Source organism: Rhinolophus sinicus, linkage group LG11 (genome assembly GCF_036562045.2).
Source record: "Rhinolophus sinicus isolate RSC01 linkage group LG11, ASM3656204v1, whole genome shotgun sequence".
Classification (NCBI taxonomy): domain Eukaryota; kingdom Metazoa; phylum Chordata; class Mammalia; order Chiroptera; family Rhinolophidae; genus Rhinolophus; species Rhinolophus sinicus.
In genome coordinates this window covers 79,967,373-79,992,842 of record NC_133760.1, presented here as the reverse complement: position 1 = coordinate 79,992,842, position 25,470 = coordinate 79,967,373, and the positions used below count along the sequence as shown (strand labels likewise).

The following is a 25,470-nucleotide window of genomic DNA, read 5'->3' as shown; positions in this document are numbered from 1 at the left end:
TTGGTAAACTTTTTTGCCTCCCATTCCATTTCTGGGAAACAAATTAAGAGACTTAAGCAGGGGGAAAGGTGTAGGATCAGTGGGCAATCATTCCTAGACACAGACATTAACTCCATGCAGAATGCGTGTCGTCTTCATTAGATCATAAGCTCCATGAACTGCCCAACCCAGTCCCTACTGTTTCCTCAGCATATTGCACATGGTAGAATTCAAACACTTGTTTAATGAATAAATAACTTGCCTCATGAGAAAGCCATCAGTTGCCCTAAAAAGTGATATACTTAACTAAATTATCTCCAATGTAATTAACTTTCAAGGAAAGTAGAGTATGATATGGTTGACATGCAATAAACTAGAATTTCTGCTGGCTGTTGTCACGGTTCTTCGATAAATAGCATGACAATGGAGAAATCACTTGAGATTTCAGTGAATGAATTTATGAAATTAAGGGGTTGATGAACCCAGCTAGAAAATTCTAAGTCATTCAAGTTCTAAATCGCTTCCCTACTCTTAAATCACTGAGACAGGTCAAAGACCACAAAGCTTTCAGTTTATAAGTAATAGACAATGAATATTAGAAAATTTAAAATTTTTAATAAATGTGCTTTGCTCACAAAATGTGAAAAAATACAACAAACACAAACATACATTTTCAGGTACGCCACCTCCCACCACCTGGCAACTATGATATAAACCACTTGATCCTGAAGAATCCAACCAAATTATGTTTTTGAAACACCAAATAGTTTTGGACAGTCCTATTGTGAATGTGACAGGAGGCCCCTTAACTTCTTTGTATCTAAATGAAATCATTCTTGAGAGTACCCATACAGTATATTAAAAGGAAGGTTCTATTAACTTCTCATCATTACACATATAATCTGGCACCTAGCCACATGACTGCTTATACTTTAACACATACGTTGAATTGGCTTTGGTGGAATATGTATTAGTTTAAATCCTGTCAACATAATTTGAGTAAGCTGAATTTACAGTAACAAATGGTATTTATAAATTCAAACAAATTTATACTAAGTGGGAGTATAGGTTTTATAAAGAGATTTTTCCGTAAAGTACTACTTAAAATACATCATGCACATTTTGGAGCATAAGCAGAATTAACATCTGTAAACAATCAGAAGAATGTATAGCACCAACATTTTAGCTGTGACACGAAGGTTGACTCCAAGGTCGTACTTACACAAGCCTCTCAAAAGCACTGTTTTCATTTACTTTCAAAGCATTTTTATTTGGTATATTGTTTTCTTTGCCCTTAACAATATTTAGTCAAATCAAAGAAAACAAACAATATGATAAAAGAAGTACTACCAAAACAAGTTTTGTGTTATCCTGAACACAGTGGTGTTTTTTTTCCTTCTTTTGGGGGAACTACAAGACTTGACCCACAATCTTGTGGATCAAGGCTTGACTGGAAAGAAAAGTCAAGCCTAATTATTAAGGTACCTTATACTATTGAAAGTAAATGAAAAATTTCAAGTTATTTCTGGCATATTTCAGCAACCAATGTTTACTGCATGTAATTAACTGACCTTTCTGGGTTAATTACAATCTCTTTACTTTCATTAATTTAGAATGTGAAATATCAGGAATACACTCAACCATTTATTTCTTAAAGGATAAATTTTGCATTTCTAAGTTTCACATTCAAAGTTAACTACAGCAATTCATAATCACAAAAACATCAGTTTACCGGAGTAAAGAAGTATAGTTTATGAAATTTAGGGTTAACAATTGAAAATGCAAGTTTCCTTTAAAAACACACACACACGTACATTAATCATGAAATCTGAAACTGATATTTCAGTGCAAAAACCTCAGTATGAGGTAATTTTAATGTAATAACCACTTGAAAAAAATCCACACAGTGGCACTCTTAAAAAATGATAGTTTACATGACAATTGCTGGCTGACAAGACAATGTAAGACTAAGTGTTTTTAGCTATTTAAACTAAATCTTGTCTTGTTTAGACATATATTTCTCCTTAATAATTTGCTTCTGATCCAGAAACACAGAAAGGCATTTATCAATGTGGAAAGGGAAAATTCCCACAGCCAACTAATGGTTTATATTTTCAAAGAAAATTTTTAGCTAGGGTTTAGACAGAAATAAGAATACCAAAAGGTCGAAACCATTTTATGAGACTACCAGCAGTGGGTTAATTTAACATTTTTTCTATATAATTTCAGACTTGTAGTGCATCATTTCCCTAACGGAAAGGTGAGGACTTTTTATCAAGATTGGTCTAGATAAAATATAAGCTCTCTTACAAGTGCAAACCCTTTCACAAAGGTGTTTCAGGTCAATATCAAGTATATATTGTTACTTGCTTAAATATTTTGTAAATGAAACCTAAATAAAAAGAGTAAAAGTGAACTCTCACAGTTAAATATACTTAACACCAAGGATCAAATCAGTAAGAAAGATGAAAATTTTACCTTGGCAATGGTGTTCATTGTACTGTGTTAATCAAATTACAATAAATACTTTGGGGGAAATCTGTCCCCCAATGTCTGATGTTGCGAAATGAGCAAGAACAAGGAAAAAAATTATCATCAATTCCAAAAAGATTAGGAAACGTTGGATCATCAGACAAAACTGAATACAGAAAATGGCTTTCTGTAACAGATAATTTAATTAGAAAAAAGAGTAAGTGCATCACAAAATAACTAAACCAATCTATCTGTGTCACATTTAACTTGTGAATCATCAAAGTGAAATCTACAGCTTTCTACGTATCTTAAAGTTTCTCAATGCAGTGGTTTAAAGTCAACATTGAAAAGATGGAAAAAAGAAAAAAAATACATAGCAAATTATGCTTCATTTTTCACAATAACACTAAAGAGAAAAAGGTACCTTTCTGTGGTATCTTAGTGCTAAATGCTAAAGTAACAGTGGTTTCCGCTATGACAGGGGTCACTCTACATGAAACTTTAAGCTTTCTATATAAGAATAAATTTTAAAATCCAGAAGCAGAAAAAAATAGTAAACTCTGTAAACCTGTGTATTTCTCCTATGCAAACCGGATTTTAAGTACTGAGTTCATGTTAGTATTTCTGATTAGTGTAAGCAATTAGTTTAGGAGTCTGGACTGAAAGGGTCTTTTGCTTTTATATTAACTTAAAAGTAATATGGGATCTTCCAGCTCATAGAAAGGAATGGAGCTGGCTTGACTTTCTCCAGAATCTGAGTCGTATGGCGCCTCGGGGAGCTCTGTGAAACCACACGCTAGCTGTTCATCTTCTGTATCTGATCGCACGTAGCAGGAAGGGTTAGAATATTCCTCGTCTTCTACACTGTTGAAATCTTGAGGAATATATAACATCCCTGGGTAGTTCCTACTCACCAAGTCACTTGTGGTTTTTAGGGAGATTTTTCTAAATGCCATCAGATGCATATGTGAAAATTTTGAATACTTGAAACGTTTAAAGCCCAGGGACTCTATGGCAATCTTCCAGCTTTTCATCATCATAGCGTGACGGTTCTGATGGGAGGAATCAGGTGTGATGATAAGCAATAAACCGTTTAACACTAACAGTTCATGGGCTTTCTTGCAGCAAATCCATCGCTGGTAAGGTGATGGAAAATAAGAAAGAAGCAGAGAGAAAACAACCACATGGAAAAGTTCTCCAGGAAGAGAATCAATAGGGTTTTTCAGCTGCTTCAAAAAGGCATCTATAGCGTCCTGTGCAAGTTGGAGAGGTTGCTGAAGCTGTAAGTTCAGGAAGTCACACTTATACACACTCTGCAGGAAGGGACAAACCAGGCATAGTAAGAATTCCAAGATTATTTCCACCTTATTATACAGATTTTACACTAAATTACCTCACAGCATTTCTATGTAATTCAAGCTTTAACTAGGCACTTTCCCTTCTAAATCATTCCATTTGCACAGACTTATTCAACTCTTAGTCACAAAAATCTCAAAGAGAAATTAAACCCAGATAATTTCTAGTGGTCATTTAAAACATGTATTTTTGTATAACAGTTCATTTGAAATTATAAATAATTTTTAAGCATATATGTTGTTAAAAATTAAGGGTTTATTTGAAATTTAATTTGGGTAAGAGTTTACAGGAATGGTTTATTTTTAAACTTAGTCATATGTATATTCACTTCAACATTTACAATTACCAAAACAGCCTAAAAACAACTTTAAACAAGAAATACCATGAAATAAAGATGAATCAAAGATGTCAAAGAAAATAATGAAAGAGACAAATTTGTAATCGCAGAATACCCAAACTTTTTAAGGTCATGAAAAACATCTTTTAAGCCATTAACTTTAACATTCCAAAAGAAACTTTAATATTGCATTTACTCAATTAAAAAGTTAATCCCAGGTTTGAAATAAACTACATATTAAATTTAACTCAGACAAAACAATCATGGGAAACACTGCCTGCCAGTGAAGGAATAAACAGCATTGTATAATTTGTTGAATATTAAAACTCTATGGGAATGATCCAGAATAAGAAAGCAGTTTTACAATTAGACAAAAATTGTTACCTTTAATCATATAATAATAGTTATTAATTAACAAAGATGTGAGCTAATTCTTTAGTCCCTTGTTCTTGTTAGTGGGTAGACAATCTGGTCACATAAGCATCTGAACTACCAATGGGGAAAGTGATACACATAAAGCTCTATTACATAGAAAAAGATTGTTTTTCCTTCTTTCCTTTGTTTTTTTTGGATAGCTTTATTGAAGTATAACTGATGTACAAACATAATTAAACTGTACACTTTTGATGTTTTTCATTTATACATTTGTGAAATTGTTGCCACAATCAAGTTAATGAACACATCCAACACACCCAAAAGTTTCCTTGTGCCCCCTTTATAATCGCTTCCTGACACCCTCCCTGCTCTTTTCTTACCACATTAGGCAATCACTGATGTGATTTCTATCACTATAGATTAGTTGGCATTTCCTAGATTTTTATATAAATGGAGTACACAGAATGACATACTCTTATTTCACCTGGCATCTTTCACACAGCATAGTTATTTTGAGATTCATCTATTTTTTTGCATGTATGAGTATTGATAGTTTATTCCTTTTTAATTGCTGAGGTATCCTACTGGATCAAGGATATACCAGAGTTTGTTTATCCATACACTTGTCTGATCATTTCTGGTTTTTGTCTATTACATGACTCAAGCTGCTATGAATATTCCTGTTTGTGTCTGAATGGACATGCTTTCATTTGTATAAATATCCAGAAAAGTGGTGGCTAAATCGTATAGTAGGTGTATGTTTAACTTTTAAAGAAACTCCAAAATTGCCTTCAAAAGCTGTTATATAGTTTTACATTCCCAGCAGAAGTACATGAGAGTTACAGTTTCTCTAAATCTTGCTCAACACTTGGTATGCTAGCCTTTAAAATTTTAGTCATTGTAATAGATGTGTAGTGGTTTATTGTGGCTTTAATTTGCATTTTCCTAATGGGCGGTCATGTTTATCTTCTTTACATGTATTTATTTGCCATCTGGGTATCTTCTTTGCTAAATTGTCTGTTCAAATCTTCTGCCCATTTAAAAATAATTTGCTTTAAGTTAAAAAAACACACAACTATTATTATTATTATTGAGTTTTGAGAGTTCTTTATTCTGGATACAAGTAAGTAATCAGATACAAAACTTGAAAACATTTTTTCCTCAGACTGTGGCTTCTCTTTTTATTCTCTTAACAGTGTCTGTTGAAGGGCAGAAGATTTTTTAATTTTGATGAAGGCCAATTTATCAGTTTGTTCTTTCATGGACTACTTATGGTGTCATATCTAAGAAATCTTTTCCTAATCCCGTATCACAAAGATTATCTTTGATGTTTTCTTCTAGAAGTTTTATAACTAGGTTTTTTCATTTAGGTCTATGATCCATTTTGAGTTCACTGGTGTGTATGTTGTAAGATAAGAATTGAAGTGTTTTCCTTTTGTACATGGTTATCTAATGGTTCAATCACCATTTGTTGAAAAGACTATCATTTCCATCTTGGTTGAAAATCAGTAGTCCCTATGTTTGGCCCTATTTGTTGACCCTCTATTATATTTCATTGATTATCTTGACATCAATAATACATTGTTTTGATTGTTGTAGCTTTAAAATAAATTTCGAAACCAGGCAGTGTTACTCTCCAACACTGTCCTTTTTAAAGGTTGGTCCTTTAAATTTCCACAAAATTTTAGAATAAGTTTTTCAAATTCTACAAAACAGCCTAATAGGATTTTGATCAAGATTGCATTGACTCTATTGATCAATTTGGGGAAAATTGACATGTTAACAATATTGAGGTTTTTTCACCAATAAAAATGGTGTATCTCCCCACTTATTTAGATCTTCTTTAATTTCTCTCAATAATCTATAGTTTTCAGTATACAGATTTTTCCATATCTTTTGGCAGATTTATATGAGATATGTATTTATATTCATATAAACATGATTATATATTAAATATTGCATATTTTGATGCTATTATAAATGGTTAGTGTATAGAAATCAATTGATTTTTGTATATTGATGTATCTTGCAACCTTGCTAAACTCATTTACTACTTAACAGTTTCTTTAGCTTCCAGGGGATAATCTAACACGATTAATGTGAGCTGTGAATAAAGACAGTTTTACTTCTTCCCAATCTGGATGCCTATTAGTACTTTTTCTTGTTTTATTATACTGCTTAGACCTCTGGAGAAATGGTGAATAGATGTGGTGAGAGTAAATATCCTTATCTGATTTTTGTTCTAGTTCTTGTGGTTAAAACCTTTTTGTTTCACAGAGTATGACGTTAGCTGTAGGTTTTCCAGATACCCTTTGTCAGGTTGAGGAAATTGCCTTCAATTCCCTCTGAGAGTTTTTATCAGGAAAGAAACTTTTGATTTTTGTTAAATGCTTATCTATAACTATTGAGATGAATCTTTTTCTGGTGAAACAATTGTTTTTTGAACATTAAACAAATTTTGCTCTCCTGGAATAAACCAAACTTAGTCATGTTGTATTATCCTTTTTAAACACAATATACTAAAATTTTATATAAACATTTCTGTTTCTATTCATGAAGGATATGGTGCATAGTTTTTTTGTTCTGTAGTATTTCTGTCTGGTTTACATATCAGGATAATGGCCTCATAGAATGACTTAGGAAGTCTTAGGGATGAGTTTGTTTATAACTGGTACTACTTCTTTAACTGGTAGATTTTAACAGTGACGCCATTAGGCAGGGAATTTTTTTTGTAGGAAAGTTTTTAACTGCCAATTCAAATTTCTTTAATACATTTAGGGCTATTCAGGTTATCTATTTCTTCATGAGTAGGCTTGTTAGTATGTGTCTTCAAAGGAATTTGTAAGTTTCACTTAAGCTGTGGAATTTATTGGCACAAAATTGTTCATATTTCCTTATTATACTTTTAATTTTGAAAAATTTGTAATGTCTCTTCGTTCTCTTTATTTCCAAGTCAGTAAGGCTAGTGGTTTATCACTTTTATTGAAATTCTCAAAGAAGTAGTTTTTGCTTTCAACAATTTTCCTTTTGGTAATTAAAAAATGTTTCAGTTAAGTTTATTGGGGCAACATTCATTAACATTATGTAAGATTCAAGTGTACAATTCTGTAATATATCATGTGTATACTGCATTGTGTTCTTACCACACAGATCTAGTCTCCTTCTTTCACCATATATTTGACCCTTTCCATCTTGGTTGAAAATCAGTAGTCTCTAAGTTTGGCCCTATTTGTGGACCCGTACTGTTGTCTGTGTCTCTGAATTTGTTTTGTTTGTTGACTTGTTACTTTATTTTATATCACAAAAATGAGTGAAAGCATATGGTTCTTGTCCTTTTCAGACTTATTTCATTTAGCATTATACTCTCAAGATCTGTCCATGTTGTCACAAATGGCAATATTTCATCCTTTATTCAGGCTGAGTAGTATTCTATTGTATATATGAACCATATCTTCTTTATCCAATCATCCATCAGAGGACCCTTAGGTTGTTTCCACATCTTGACTACCCTAAGTAATGCTGCAATGAACATAGGGGTACATATTTCTATATGAATAAATGTTTCCAATCTTTTGGGGTATATACCCAGAAAAGAAATTGCTAAATTGTATGGAAGCTCTATTCTTAATTTTTTCAGGAACCTCCATACTGTTTTCCATAGTGAATATACCAATTTAATTGCCACCAGGAGCGTATGAGGGTTCCTTTTTTTTCCCCACATCCTCTCCAACAGCTGTTATTCTTGTATTTTTGATAAGCCATTCTAATAGGTGTGAAGTGGTATCTCATTGTAGTTTTGATTTTTATTTCTGTATTAGCTAGTGAAGTTGAGCATCTTTTTATATATCTGTTGGCTATTTGTATGTCTTCACAGGAAAAATGTCTGTTCAGGTCCTCCACCCAATTTTTATTGGATTTTTAAAAAATTGTTTAGTTGTATGAGTTCTTTATATAATATTTTGGATATTTACCCCTTATTGAGGTGTTTGCAAATATCTTCTCTCATTCAGTTAGTTGCTTTTTGTATGGTGGTTTCTTTTGCTGTGCAGAAGCTTTTTCGTTTGATGTAGTCCCATTCATTTATTTTTGGTTTTACTTCCCTTGTCTTTGGGTCAAGTTCACGGAAACTTCTCTGAGACCCTGGTCCATAAGTTTAGTACTAATGTTTTCTTCTATGGGTTTTATTGTTTCAGGTCTTACATTTAAGTTGTTAATCCTTTCTAGAGTTAATTTTTGTATATGGAGACAGATAGCAGTCTAGTTTCATTTATTGGTTAGTAGGTGGCTTTCCAATTTACCCAGTACCATTTCTTTTTTCCCATGTTTTTGACTCATTAGTCAAAAAATTAGTGGTCAATGTAAGTCTGGGTTTATTTCTGGGACGTCAATTCTGTTCCATTGGTCTGAATGTCTGTTTTTTGTCAATACCATACTGTTTTGATTACTGTGGTTTTGAAGTAAAATTTGAAGTCAGGAATTTGATACCCCTGCCTTTCTTTATTTTCATATTTTTTCTTCATGATTGCTTTGGCTATTTGAGGTATTTTGTGGTTCCATACAAACTTGAGGATTTTTGGGGTCTATTTCAGGTGTGTCCAAACTGCGGCCTGCGGGCCAACTGCGGCCTGCGGGCCAACTGCGGCCCGCAATCCATTTTTAATTGGCCTGCAGCAAATTCCAAAAATATGTTTAGTTTACTTAAATAAACCAAGTGAGGCAATACGTACTATACCTTGAGTGAGTGGCCCAGCTGTTTGTGTATTTTACCGCATATGGCCCTTGGTGAAAAACGTTGAAAAAAGTTTGGACACCCCTGGTCTATTTCTTTGAAAAATGCCACTGGGGTTTCGATGGGGGTTACATTAAATCTGTATATTGCTCTAGGTAACATGGCCATTTTAACTAACTTGATTTTTTGAATCCATGGTCATGGAATACCTTTCCATTTCTTTGTGTCTTCTTCAGTTTCTTTCAACAATGTTTTATAGTTTTCAGTGTATAGGTCCTTCACTTCCTTTGTTAAGCTTATTCTTAGGTATTTTATTCCTTTTATTGCAATTGCAAATGGGACAGTTTTCTTCAGTTCTTTGTCTGATATTTCATTGTCAGGATACAGGAACACAACGGATTTTTGTATACTGATTTTGTATCCTGCAGCTTTACTGTATTTATTTGTTGTTTCTAATAGTTTTTTGGTGGAATCTTTAGGAGTTTTTTTATATAAAGAATCATGTCATATGTAAAAAGTGACAATTTTACTTCTTCACTTACAATTTGAATGCCTTTTGTTTCTTTCTCTTGCCAGATTGTTCTGGCTAGTACTTTTAGTACTAGGTTGAATAACAGTGCTGAGAGTGGACATTCTTGTCTTGTTCTTGATCTTAGAGGAAAAGCTCTCAGTTTTTCACCATTGAGTATAATATTAGCTGAGGGTTTGTCATAAGTGGCCTTAATTATGTTGAGGTACTTTCCTTCTGTATCTTCTATTAAGTGTTCTAATTATAAATGGATGTTGTATATTGTCAAATGCTTTTTCTGCATCTATTGATATGATCATATGATTTTTCATCTTTTGTTAATGTAGTGTATCACATAGATTTGCATATGTTGAAACATCCTTGGGTCCCTAGGATGAACCCCACTTGATTATAATGTGTTATCTTTTTAATGTATGGTTGTATTCAATTTGTTATAATTTTGTTCAGGATTTTTTGCATCTATGTTTATCAATGATTTGGCCTATACTTTTTTGTGTTGCCCTTGCTAGGTGTTGGTTCAGCGTGTTTTTGGCCTTATAAAATGACTTAAATAGTGTTTCCTCTCCTTCAATTTTTGGAAGAGTTTGAGAAGGACAGGTATTACATTTTTTTTGAGTGTTTGGAAGAATTCCTGGACTTTTACTTTTTGGGAAGTTTTTGATGATTGTTTCAATTTCCTTACTAAATCAGTCTATTTAGATTTTCCAATTCCCATGATTCCGTCTAGGAAGGTTATATATTTTTAAGAACTTGTTCAATTCTTCTAGGTTATTGAATTTGGTGGCATATAGCATTTCATAGTATTCTTGTATAGTCCTTTGTATTTCTGTGGTGTCCATTGTAACCTCTCTTTCATTTCTGATTTTGTTTGAGTCTTTCCTCTTTTTTCCTTAGTGAGGATAACCAGAGGTTTGTCAATTGTATTAATCTTTTCAAAGAATCATGTCTTTATTGCATTAATTTTTCTATTGTCATTTTGTTCTCTATTTCATTTAATTCTGCTCTAATTTTTATTATTTCCTTCTCTCTAGTGACTATGGGCTTCATTTGCTCTTTTCATAGTTCTTAAAGGTGAACTGTTTGGTTGTTTATTTGAGATTTTTCTTGTTTCTTGAGGTTGGACAGTAATGCTATAAACGTCCTTCTTATTACTGTTTTTGCTGCAACCCCAAAATTTTGGTATGTCATACTGCCATCCTCATTTGTCTGTATGTATCTTTTGATTTCTTATTTCTTCTTTGACCCAGTTGTTGTTTAGTATTATAGCATGTTGTTTAATCTCCAGATATTTGTGGTTTTTCCAGCTCTCTTTTTGCCATTGATTTTCAATTTCAAACACTGTGTTTGGACCATTTGCGTGGTATGATTTCAATCTTCTTAAATTTGTTGAGGTGCATTCTGTGCCCAACATATGGTCTGTCCTTGAGAATGTTCCATGTGCACTAGAAAAGAATGTATATTTTGGTATTCTGGGATGAAAGGCTCTGTAAATATCAATTATGTCTACTTTGTCTAATGTGTCACTTAAGGCCGAAATTTCCTCATTGACTATCTCTTTGGATGATCTATCCATAGCTTTCAATGGAGTATTTAGGTCATTTATTTCTTCAGCTCCAGAATTTCTGTTTGGTTCATTTAAACAGTTTCACTCTCTTTGGTAAAGTACTCTTTTTGCTCATTGATTTTATTCCTGAGCTCAACAAACAGCCTTTGTGAGTTTTCATCTATCTCTTGAAGTTTTCTGTGTGTATCTTTGTTTTTTCAGTACTGCAATCTTGAATTCTCTGTCATTAAATCACAACCTTCCATCCCTTTATTTTCTGGAGATTTTTTATTTTCTTTCTGAACTACCTGTTACCTTGGTTGTTCATGGTACTTGATGGATTTTTTTCTCTTCTTTCTAAAGTACTTGTTGCCTTTAACCCTTTAGCAGGTTGATAAGTAGAGCTTTTTCTTTTGTTTTTCCAGTGGATGCTGCTATAGTGCAATTTTTTTGTTTTCTCTTACACGCACTACATGGACTTCTGGGATGTCTGCTGGGTAGCACTGCCTCAGCTGTGGAAAATGCTCCATATTCCGAGGATTTGGGCACCACTTCCGTAGTATTGTCTGATAAGTGATGGGGCACACGGCCTCTGAGTTCCTGGTGCTGCTTTCCTGCAACTAGAAGCTGCCAGCTGTGTTGCACTATCTGAGGTGTCCCAGTTCCATCTACTAGGTTCCAAAGATGGGTGGGGGAAGGGTCAGTGGGGGAGGGAGCCTCGCATCTGTGGCTTTGTTCTTTTCACTGGGTTCAGTCACGATAGGTGCGGGCCACACCAGCTGGAATGTTGCTTCTGCCTCCACTGCTGCTGCATCTGCTGGAACCAGTAGGCTACAGGAGGGTTAAGGGAGGACTCAGGTTTCTGTAGCTGTTCCTTTTTCCCTGGTGATTTTGGCTGCTATCGAGCAGCTGCCACCCTTTGCATTGATTCTCCACCTCTATCCATGGGCTCAGACTCTGGTCTGCCCAATGGGGGTTGCAAGCCAGCCCTTCACATTCGTGCATCCACTGGGGCCCAGATAAGTGCAGGACTGTGTCTCTGTCTCTGCAGTTCCCATCTCTGTCCTTCCCCCCATCATGCCTTGCCTGCGCACTCATATACCTCTACCTTCTGAAGTCTCAATGTGGGGATCATTCAGATGTGTTTGTGTGTTGAGCAAAGAATCCTTTGTTGAATTATAGTTGTCCAACCTAGTGTATCTTTAGGGTGAGAGGTTTTCTCACACCATCATAATGCTAACGTCACTCTTAATTTGCCCTTTTTTCCTGAAACTTTTCTATTTCATTTAAATCAGATTTCCACTCTGATCTCTATTAGTTTCCTTCTTGTCCTTTAGATTTAGTGTGCTTTTTGTTTTCTAGTTGGAAAGTTGATCTCATTGTTTTGAGACCTTTGTTATTATTGGATAAAGGCGTTCAGTACTGAAACATTTCTCCAAGGTACTACTTTATTGACATCTTAGGCATGTTGATATTGTATGTTTTTATAAATCTTCATTCCACACTGTAGTCCAATTTTCTTGGTGAGTTCTTTTTTGACGGATGTTATCTAATTGTTGAGAAATGGGTACTGAAATCTCCAACTACAATTTTATAAATGTCTATTTCTCTTTGTTATTTTATCAATTTTAGGTGTATATATTTTAAAGCTCTGTTATTAGGTGCATTAATGTTTAGGATTGATTTGCACTCTTGATGAATTAACCCTTTTATCATTACGAAATGACCATCTCTACTGTTAATATTTTTTGTTCTGACGTCCACTTTGTGTGATTATAATATAGCCACACCAGTTTTCTTTTGCCCATCCTCTTGCTTTTAATCTATTTGTGTGTTTATAATTGAAGTGAATTTCTTATAGGCAGCATATATGAGGTCTGACAATTAAGTTTGCGAACTCATCCTTTAGAAAAAGTGTAACATATCTCATTGCTATCACTATGGTCAACTACGAAGAACTCCCCTTGGGAAGCTATGCACCAATGCCAGTGCCTAGTCGACCCTTCAAAGCAATTTTGGAACTCTTTTTGTAGAATGGCCATCAGAGCTGTTGTCGTATTACCCTTGATTTCTGAATGTCATCCAAATGTCTTCAATATTTCCTTTATCTTCAGGTAAAGAAAGAAGTCAATGGGGGTCAGATCAGGTGAGTAGGGAAGGTATTCCAACACAGTTATCTGTTTACAGGCTAAAAACTCCATCACAGACAGTGCTGTGTGAGGTGGTGCATTGTTGTGATGCAAGAGCCATGAATTGCTGGGGAAAAGTTCAGGTGGTCTATGTTTCTCATGCAGGCTTTTCAGCACTTCCAAATAGTAAACTTGGTTAACTGTTTGTCCAGTTGGTACAAATTCACAATGAATAATCCCTCTGATATCAAAAAATGTTAGCAACATCGTTGCAACAAGTTCATGAACTTAACTGTCAGACGTCATATTTGCGTGTTGCCTTTTTATCCAATCTGACAATCTGTGCTTTTTAATTGGGGAATTTAGGCCATAGCTATTTAAGGTGATTATTAATATACAGCAGTACCTCAGTTTTTGAACGTATCTGTTGATGAACTTTTTACGAATGCCATAAACCCGGAAGTAAATGCTTCATTTTTCAAACACGCCTCAGAAATTGAACATGTCACATAGCTTCCACTGAGTGCAAGATCCTGAGGCCTAGCTGTCGGCTGTTTTCGAACGTTTCAGAACTCAAATGGTCTTCCAGAACGGATTACGTTAGAAAACTGAGGTACCACTGTACTTAGGTTTAAATCTATAATCTTGCTTTTTATTTTCTGTTTGTTCACCTTTTTTGCTATTTTTGGGATTAATTGAATTTATGATCCCATTTTATCTCCTTTGTTGGCTTATTAGCTATAACTGTCATTTTAGTGGTTGCTTTAGGATTTATACTATACATCTTTAATGCATCATAGTCTATCTTCAAATATTTCACCACTTCATGCATATGTAAGAACCTTAAAATAGTGTATTTCCATTTCTCTCTTCTCATTCTTTGTGCTATTGTTGTCATTCCTTTGAATTTTACATACATTATAAACCCCACTCTACATTACTTCTGTTTAAATGGTTGTATTAGTTTGCTAGGGCTGCCATAACAAAATACCAGAAATTGGGTGCCTTAATCAACAGAAATGTATTACGTCACAGTTGTAGAGGCTAGAAGTCAGTGATCAACCAACCTGTTCCATGCCTTTCTCTGAGCTTATTTGCCTGCAATCTTTGGTTTTCCTTGGCTTGTTGATTGCCCACTGCCTTCATCTTCACATGACATTCTTCCTGTGCATGTGTTTATATGACAAAATTTCTTTTTATAAGGACATACAGTCATATTGAATTAGGGCCCACCCTAATTATCTAAATAAAGTCACATAATGGTGGTTATGACTCTTACATGTTTTGGGGGACACAATTCAACCCATAACAACGGTCATTTATCTTTTAAAGAGTTTAAATAATAATGAAAAAAAACTTATGTTTTTCACACCTATGAAGTTATCACTTCCTGTATTCTTCATTATTTTCTGCTGATCTGTATCTCCACCTGGCTGAAACACTTCTTACGTAACATTTCTTATAATGCAAATTTGCTGATTTTGAACTTTCAGCTTTTGCATGTTTGAAAAAAAATATTTATTTTGCCTTCATTTCTGAAAGAAATTTTTGCTGGGTATGGGATTCTAGGTGACAAATTTTTATATTTCAGTACATTAACATGTCTTTCTTTTAATTTCTGGCTGCTTTTAAGACTTTCATCACTGTTTTTTTTTTTGGTGGGGTGGGTGGGAAGTTTCGTTACCATGTTCCTTGGTGTAATTCTCTTCCTCCCTCCCTCCTTCCTTTCCTTTTCTTTTCCTCCCTCTCTTCCTCCTTCTTGCTTCCTCTTCCTTCCTCTTTTCTTCTCCTCCTTCTTCTGTGTATGCTTGGGATTTGTTGAGCTTCTTGGATTTGTAGATTTATAGCTTTTATTAAATTTGGAAAATTAATTCTTTAAATCTCCTCCCCTTTTGGGGGGCAACACCAATTATGCTTATATTTGGCCACTTGAAATTGTCTTACTGCTTGCTGATGCTCTTCCATTTGAAAAAAAATCTTTTCTGTGTCTAATTTTGGGTAGCTTCTATTGCCATATCTTCTATTTAACTTTTCTTCTGCAATATTTAATGTACCATCAATTCCATCTTATCATACATTGCAGTAATCCATCTCTAGAAGTTAGATTTACATATTTTAAAATATCTTCCATGTATCTACTTAACTTCTTGTACATATGGAGTATATTCATAATGCCTTTATCTTAATGTCCTTGTTTTCTAATTTTAACATCTATGTCAGTTCAGGGTTGGTTTCTGTTGGCTGATTTACCTCCTTGCTGTGGGTCCTATATTCTTGCTTCTTTACATGGCTGGTTACTTCTTTATTGGATGCTAGACATGGTGAATTTACCTTGTTGGGTGCTGGATGGCTTTGCATTGCTCTAAATATTCTTCAGCTTTGTTCTGGGATGTAGTTAAGTTACCTTAAGACAGTTTGATCTTTTTGGGTCTTGCTTTTAAGATTTGTTAGGTGGGAATGGAGCAGTTTTCACTGTCAGGCTAATTACTCTCTAATTACGAGTAAGGCAATGCTCTTCTCTGTATTTTATCAAATGTGCAGGGATTCTTCAGGTTTCCAGTGTGGCTGGTGGGAACAGGTACTATTTCCAGCCTGTATGAGTGCCAAGCACTATAACCTCTGGTTCTTCTAGGTGGTGCTTCCTTCAGTCTCATGGAGTTTTCCTCCATACCTGTATTGACCAGCACTCAGCTGTGTACTCAAGAACGACTCCGGAGACCTCTGGAGTTTTCCCTCTGTGCAGCTCTCATATCTTTGGTATCCTGTCCTAGGAACCCCAACTGTCTTGGTCTCCCAGGATTCTCAGCTCTGCCTCCACAACTCAGGGAATCAGCTGGGCTTAGGATATTCTCTTTGTGTCATATCCTGGAAACTCTCTGAAGGCTATATACTGGTGCAATTGGGCTCATCTCATTAGTTTACATTCTCTTGTGGATCATTGTCTTTTATTACCTGATGTCCAGTGCCTTGTAAATTATTTTAAATATTTTGTTCACTTTTTTGTTGCTTCAGGCAGGGGGAAAGAGGATCAATCTGGTCCGTTACTCCATCTTGGCTGGAAGTATACGTCTCTTCCCTTTGTTTTAATTATAAGGTTCTGGAACTGTGAACATCTGATTCTACTACTAAATTACTATAGTAGTTGTTTTGCCTTCCCTAATGACTTTACAGTTGAAAGTTTATATATAGTCCTAATCTTTAAACAAATTAAATATTTTAAGAATAATATTTAAGTCTGAGATTTAGATCAAATAGTCATCATGTCTCAGCAGAGCAACACTTGCACTTTAAACTATAATTCCCGATGGCAGAGGAATTCTCTGCAATGATAAGTAAGAACAGCTGTTTTACCATAAAGCAAACATTTGTCCATCTTTAGGAAGTAGATGTAATAATAATGGTTTTAATGTTTTCTGGTTCCTCAATGTTACTCATACATATTTAATTTAGACAGTCATGCTCATCAAAATTAAAGAAAAGATTCATATAAAAGTTGAATCTCCATGTAGGAACATTTCAGTAATAACAGCAAACATTTCTTTAACACTTACTATCTAACAGGGTACTTTAAATACTTTTTCTCAGGTAAACATTGCAACAATCTTATGAAGTATGGTCCATTACCAACCTCATTATACAGATGAAAAAACTGAGGCTCAGAGATTCAAACCTAGGTTGAAAGCAAGTCTACATTCTTTTATTCAAAAAGCACTTAATAACTATTTAATACACCAGGCATGCTTCTAGGTGCTGGGAATATAGCAGTGTGGGGGAAAAAAGTCCCTACCCAAAGAATTTATAACACATATTATTATCTTTATGACAATAAAAATGCAATTTGTATTTTTTTTTTTGTGCCTGGTGTTATCAAAAGTAAAATGGCAATCATTATAAATTTATATCAAGAAAAAAAATCTAATTTTAAAAGTAGAGGAAACATTCTATGTAAAGGTAAGGAGTTTCATCTACTAAATACAAATAGCCGAGATTTAATAAAGTTTTGGCTGAGTCCAAAGCCCTTGCTCTTTCTATTGCTCCATAATGGCTCTATATCACACTATATTTCAGAAAGAGATGCATTAAAAAAATAAACCAAACAGAAGGCCCCCAAATCTCTGCAATCTACTAAAGTTTCTTGATTGAAACAAAAGATGATAAACAGGGAACAGAAACAAAAACGATAAAGACACATATGGTACTACTCAAGTTATTACTGGTTAACTAAATGCTCAAAAATTTTCATGCAATATATATTTAGTTTTGAATAGAAATAATCTCTTATCAACTTGTACACAGTAAATGTATTTGCTATTTCAGGAATGTGCAGACAGTGCTTTTCCTTTGTAAATTTATGTGTAAAACAGTCAAATCTCCAAACAAAACAGAACTATGCAGACATACCTCTACAGCAGGTACAATGTCTATGCCGACAGTGAGAAATTCTTCAAACTTCAGAAATGGGTTAAAGCAGCTGCCAACATCAAGTAATCTGATCTTTCCTGAGGTTTGTAGTAACCTAAAAACAGATTATTTTGTTTTATAAATGGCAAAATGAAAATCAACTATAAGAAAAAAAATCAAACATTTGAGAATAAAAAAGGTCATACAGATTTTAGGCTCGCTAACTTTTTGGTCTCAGGATTCCTTTAACACATTTAAAAATAACTGAGGCCTTAAAAAGCTTTCATTTATGAGGATTATCTCTCAAATACAGTATTTGAAATTAAAACTGAATAATTTAAAATATACTTATAAATTCATTTATAAATCAATAAACCTATTGTATATGTTAATGTAAATTATATATTTTTAATGAAAAATCTAGATTAGAAAGAGTAAAAAGTGAGGCATGCTTTTATGTTTTTTGAAGTCTCTTTAATGTCTGGCTGAATAGAAGACTGATGGATTTTTATATCTGTGTTAGTGTTCAAGCTGTTCCAACATTATATACCATATAGTTTCTAGAAAACTACACTCATGAAAAAAATCAAAGTAAAGAAGACATCTTCGTATTACTGTGAAAATAAACTTTTCCCCCTTAAAAACCCTTGAAGGATCTCAGATCCCCAGACCATATTTTGAAAACTGTCTTTGCAGATGAAAAATCCACTAACAAATCAAGTCTATGTAGTCCATAAAACAATGTTTTTGTACTTAAACTTGAGTATGTCTCAATGATTTAAAAAGGCCAAAGAGAATAGCATAAATAGTACTTTTTAATTTATGAAAAATTTTTGTTTTATTTTTATTTAAGAGCTTTCCTCATGTCCAAAAACAGTAGGGAAAAATTAAGGTAAACAAAACCAGAAATGACCGTATTTTAAAGTTGGTCAAATGCAACTAATACGGCTCTAGCAACAAGGATGAAGGAAAACAGTGGATTTTGTTGGTCTGAAGCCTGTAAACCTAATGTTCAGACAATGTAGCAATAATAAGAATCAACTTCAGACATATGCCATTTTCACTGATGTTAATTTTCTTTAAAAAAATTATGAGTAGATACTGGGAAAATAAAGAAAAGAAAATGTAGGGAAACAAGTGGGTACAAACAGAATCTTGGTTCCTTGAAGTCAAAAAGGCAGGTACAGTTGTCCATCTATTTAGGTTTTTTCATCGTATCCCAATAACTTTTTCATTTTCTCTTACACAGTCTCACATGTTTTGTTGGATTTTTATTTCGTATGTCATTTTTCATGCCATTATTGCTTTCCCCATGGATAAACTTTGTTAAAAAATTTCATTTTTTCTTTTTTTGGTTACAGAAATGCAACGGATTTTTGTATATTGATTTCATATCCAGCAACTCTACTAAGTTCCTGTTATCTCAATTGCTTATCTGTATATTATTTTGGGTATTCTCATCTAGGTATATAATTATATAATCCATGAAAAATGACATTTGTGTTTCTTTCCTATCTATCCACCCATCCATGTTTCCACCTGTTACTTTGCCTCACTGCTTTGTCCAAGACTTTTAAATACAATGTTAAACAGAAATACTAGCAGGCACTGCTATTTTGCTAGTCTCAGAGGGAATGTTCCAGTGTTTCATCATTAAATATAGTGACTGTTGTAGGTTTTGTATACTACCCTTGCTAAAGTTTAAGAAACTCCTTTTACACTTTGCCAGTGCTTTAAAAAAAATTTATTTTTAACACAAATCTATGTTAGATTTTATCGGATGCATTCTATCAGCTATTCAGATATGACTTTAATCTGTTTATATTGTTCAGTATACTCATTAATTTTGTAGTATTAAACTAACCGTTCATTATTGGGAAGGACCTAACTGGTTTTGATATATTATTCTTTTTATATTTATTTTATATATGCATATGTAGTCAATTCTTATTATTTGTGGTACTTATGGTATATAAAGTCACCACAAATACTGAACCATATAGTTGCTAAGGGAAACACAGGCTTAGGCCTCTGGCACAACATTTTTGTCAACAGGTCAACATATAACTTGGATTTATGTGTGTTTCTGTTTAAAGACACCTTATTTAATATATATTATAATGCGTTAACACAACTCACAGCCAAAACCACTGTAACTTATGCCTAAAGGAAACTTATCTAACACAGGTATTTTCTCTGTAAGGCATTTATTGATACAGCTTTGTTGTGCTTAGATACACTAGACAGAACTTCAACAGGATGCATGGGGGCCACTTTAAAACTAAAATCATAAACAAAAAGCACAAAAATGCAAAAACTGTGACACTAAATAGACTGAATAAAAGGACATTTCCTTATACAGTCACACTCTGTCTGGATTATGACATTTCAGTCAAAGTTTGGATTATATATGAGGGTGGTTCCATAAGATTATAATGGAGCTGAAAGATTCCTATCACCTACTGATGTCACAGTGTAGCAATAAATTGCTCATGATGCTTGTGGTGATGCTGGTGTAAACAAACTGCACTGACAGTTGTATAAAGTATAGCACATGCAACTATGTACAGTGCACAATACATGATAATAATAAATGGCTGGTGCTCATTTATGGATTCACTCTACTATACTTTTCATCATTATAGAGTGAAACCTTTCTACTTATATGAAGTCTGCGTTGGTAGCAGCCGGCACCAGCCTTATGGATCATCAGCCTTATCATACTGCATGCTTACCATGTCTCTTGACTGCATCATTTCCTCTTGTGCTTGATTTAATCTCATGCTGTTTTGTACAGTAACATACTGTAAAAGCCTGTAGCTTAGCAGCAATGGGCTATACCCGAGGTATCTAGTAGGCCATCCCATCTAGATTTGTGTAAGTACACTGAGTGATGTTTTCACAATAAGGAAATAACCTAACAACGTAGTTCTCAGAACATAATCTTGACGTAAAGCAATACATGAAATAAATAAAAAGCAATACATGAAATAAAGCACTACATGAAAGGTGAAATAAGAAGACAGAGCTTGTTTTGTTCAACTTCAGGGAATGTGTACGTAAGATGACTCAAATTTTTTAACACTTTGCGCATGTCCACAAATGACTCTGAAATGCCACTGAGTACTGATACTGGACTTACAAAAACATTTTAATGAGTAGGTTAATTTGCAGATATGATTTGTGAATGAGGACTGACTATATATATATATATATATATATATACATTTTAGTATTTTTGTGTTCATTCACGAGAGAGACCACACTATAAGTCCCCCTTTCTGTACTGTCTAGAGAGTCTTTTAGTATCAAGGTTATGCTAGACTCCTAAGATGTGTGTGGGAGACTTCCTTTATTCTATTTTCAAAGAGTTTGTGTAAGAATAGAATTCATTTTTTCTCGAATGTTTACTACAACTTGCTGGTGAAGTCATTTGGGCCTGGAGTTTTATTCTATTTTTTTTTTTTTTAAAGATTTTATTGGGGAAGGGGAACACCTATTGGGGAAGTACTTTATTGGGGAACAGTGTGTACTTCCAGGCCTTTTTTCCAAGTCAAGTTGTTGTCCTTTCAATCTTAGTTGTGGAGGGTGCAGCTCAGCTCCAGGTCCAGTTGCCGTTGCTAGTTGCAGGGGGCACAGCCCACCATCCCTTGCGGGAGTCGAACAGGCAACCTTGTTGTTGAGAGGATGCACTCCAACCGAGCCATTCGGGAACTCAGCGGCAGCTCAGCTTAAGGTGCCGTGTTCAATTTTAGTTGCAGGGGACACTGCCCACCATCCCTTGCGGGACTCGAGGAATTGAACTGGCAACCTTGTGGTTGAGAGCCGGGGCTCCAACTAACAACTGAGCCATCGGGGAGGCAGCTCAGCTCAAGGTGCCCTGTTCAATCTTAGTTGCAGGGGGCGCTGCCCACCATCCCTTACGGGACTTGAGGAATTGAACTGGCCACGTTGTGGTTGAGAGCCCACTGGCCAATGTGGGAATCGAACTGGCAGCCTTCGGAGTTAGGAATATGGAGCTTTAACCGCCTGAGCCACTGGGCCGCCCCCCTGGAGTTTAATGTTTGAGAAGATTTTAAACCACTGATATAAGTTCTTTAATGATTATGTTATTCTGTCAAATTTATGAACACAGTATTATTCATTATATTGTTATCTTTTAAACGTCTTCAATATGTATAGTTCCATTCCCCTTTTAAATCCTGAAATTGACTTACAACTTTTTCTTTTTGTGATCTGCCTCAGAGATTTTAAGCTTTAACACGGTGTTTACAAAATTCCAACTTTTATCTCTGTTGATCTTTTCTTTCTTCTTGTATCTTCATTATTTCCTTTTCACTTTTTTTTTGGGGGGGTACTTATTGGTTGGTTTATTTTTTTTTGAGATATTCTTACTTCATTAGTTTTCAGCTTTTCTTTTTTATATAATATATTCATTTAAACTATAAATTTCCCTCTAAGTGATGCTTTAGTCCATATCCACACGTTTTACTATAAAGCATTTTTGAAACATTATTTTCAGTTTATTTTCCAGTTTAGCCAGAACTGAGACCAAACTTCTTTGACAGTGTTATATTACCTGTTATACTTTTCACTGAATCAAAATTTTGAAATACTTATTTATGAGGTAATAACTGTCTGAAATTAAGCAGTTTGTGAAGCAGTTTTTTCCATACTTTCACATTTAATTACTATTATAAATAAAATATTCATAATTTCTCCAGTTTAAATATGAACATACAATTTGTAGTAACAAGATGTATGTTCTATTACAGATTTTCTAATTCATTGTATGGCCCTAGAAAAGCCATTCTGGATCTCTGCCTTCACCCACATCTAACAGGGATATACTATTGCCCTTTTTAACCTACCTTATATACAAATAGGCATGAGTTAGGTGAAACATTTTGCTACAGTTGCTAAAGAAACAAGGTAAAATATCTAACACTTTATCATAGTAACTATTTTCTAATATTTGATTGCTTTTTATAACTTAACCAAAATAAAGACTGCACATACTTTCAGACCTACAAAATTCAGTAGTTACACAATGAGAATTAAAGTAGTAAAGCTAGTCATTAACAGTAAATCCATTCATCCATGTTTTCAATTAATTAGGAAATAATAATTATAAAAACAAGTAAAATTTTGTGAAAATATTCCTATTTACTCTGGCTTAGGAGTTCTTGCCCATATCAATGGCTTGTATGCATTGGCCGTAGCATCATGTACCTTGGACAGTCACACTGTCCAGAGACGGTTAAATAGATCTGGCAACCCAACTGGGATATGTCTGTTAGCCTGAACGCCAGATATGCATGCCATTCTCATCAGTGATTGCTTCTAACTTCTCACATATGTGCTTTTCAAAGATGAGGTGACAGGTAGAGCAAAGCGAAGGTCCCTCCCATTGCAGCAAAACTGTCAGGATTTAGATTATTTTCAACCACATCTAGCAGAGAGCCACTGCCTTTCCCTTGGTTTTTAATGTTTCAACGTTGCGGTTTCAAAGTGAACTGCTCCTTTACCTTCTAAGCCGCTCTGTGCGACATGGTCAGCCGCCGGTCCTGCGTGGGCTCCACGAGCAGCAGCCACGACGGCAGCGCCGCCGAGGGCCCAGATGGAGGCCCACAGGAGCCGGTGCCCTCACGGCGGCCACAGCCCATCGTCTTGAAAACACGAGAGGCTATGCAGGCCGCACAGCAGCGGCCACCAGAGTCTCCCAGCGGCTGGGGTCGGGAGACCTGCTGCTCCGTGAGGCGGGCACTAACATTTTTTGATGAAGTGTTTTTTCACAAGGAAATATTTTTATTATTTAGCTGAAATATTTTCTAACTTTCATTATAAGTTCTTCAGCTCATGTATTTTTTTTTAGAGGGTTATTTACTAATTTCTAAACCTTTGGGAATCACCTGATTGTCTTTTTGCTATCAATTTTTAGTTTAATAGTATTGTCATTAAAGAATATACTCTGCATAATTTCAACCATTTTAATCTTGTTGACATCTGCTTTCTAATTATTTATAAATTTAATGTAACAAATTAAAAATGTAATATAATTTTTAAAATTTATAAATTTTTATAAAACATCTTTTATAAATGTTGCATATATGGTTGAAATGAATATCACTTGGTAGTTTTTGGGTACACTATTCTATATATGACCATCAGGCCAAGTTTGTTAATCATGTGATTCAAATACTGTATAGTCTTACTTTTTGAATGCTTGCTCTCTCAATTTTTGGGGTGCATTAAAAATATTGCAATTTGTTTTTAAAGAAGAATAAAAGGAAGATCTCTATAAATAGATTTGAAATGGTATTTTTCATTTTTGCAAAAAGAAACTCAAGAAGGATAAATACAAAGAGTTATTAATACAACCTCAGAGGACTTGGAAATGAGGTGGATGTTTTAAGGAAGCGATGGGACGTCTGAGTGCACAATTCGTTATATTTTTGACTTTTGAAAGTTAACCTTACGTATTCAAAAAATAAAATTAAATCACAGAAATGGGAAAAAAAATACCCACAAAACAATAAGAAAAACTAATGAACCTAGCTATATGAGTATATTAAGAGAAGGAAAAAAACTGGTAACTTCTAAACATAGTGTGCTGACTATAATAATCTAAATGGGTGATATTTTAAGGACAAAAAGAGAACTGCAAAGAAATCCTGAACTTTGCTTAATAGTATGTTGTTGAGATTATGGTGCAGCTGTTTAGAATTTATTTTGCTTGTATTGAAGTGCTGAGCAAATGGGGAAATAAACTAAAGTTGCTGGGAGATACAAATTCAGAATGGGGGAAAGGAGTGAAAGAACCCTTTAGCGATGGACTGGAATTAGAGGTTTCATATGAAAGGGTGTACTAGCAATGACACTCCAGTAGCAATGAGCATAAGTAATGCCAGAATTTGGCTTATTCCAGGGTTGAAGCAGAGAAAGCACAAGATGAGCCTGGATAATCTTGTTGTACGAGGTCGGACAATTAAGTTCGCGAACTCATCCTAGAAAAAGAGCTACATACCAATATCACTATGGTCACCTTCAAAGTACTCCCCCTGGGAAGCTATGCATTAACACTAGCGCCTAGTCCACCCTTCAAAGCAATTTTGGAAATCTTTTCCTGGAATGGTCATCAGAGTTGTTGTTGTCGTATTACCCTTGATGTCCTGAATGTCATCCAGATGTCTTCCTTTCAATATTTCCTTTATCTTTGGGTAATGAAAGAAGTCACTGGGGGACCAGATCAGGTGAGTAGGGAGGGTGTTCCAATACAGTTATTTGTTTACTGGCTAAAAAAATCCATCACAGACAGTGCTGTGGGAGCTGGTGCATTGTCCTGATGCAAGAGCCAGGAATTGTTGATGAAAAGTTAAGGTCATCTTAACTTTTTCATGTAGGCTTTTCAGCACTTCCAAATAGTAAACTTGGTTAACTATTTGTCCAGTTGGTACAAATTCGTAATGAATAATCCCTCTGATATCAAAAACAGTTAGCAACATTGTTGAAACAAGTTTGCGAACTTAATTGTCACACTTTTGTACAAGAAAGTAGGGTAATGCTACAAAACTAATGGAAGTTTATCAAAAGGTCAAAGGAGGTAGTTTACAGGAGTTT

At 34.5% G+C, this 25,470-nt stretch overlaps 1 protein-coding gene across 1 annotated transcript in view; it reads right to left on the bottom strand.

The window, feature by feature from the left end:
- Positions 1–574: 574 nt before the first annotated feature.
- SAMTOR (S-adenosylmethionine sensor upstream of mTORC1) overlaps positions 575–25,470 on the bottom strand; it is a 107,584-nt gene continuing 82,688 nt past the window's right edge. Inside the window, exons 4-5 of the mRNA XM_019714252.2 lie at positions 17,851–17,965; positions 575–3,764 (exon numbers count right to left, since the gene is read on the bottom strand). Of these exons, the coding sequence (XP_019569811.1) occupies positions 3,135–3,764; positions 17,851–17,965 (745 nt within the window). The 3' untranslated portion in view covers positions 575–3,134. The remainder of the gene's footprint in view (positions 3,765–17,850; positions 17,966–25,470) is intronic.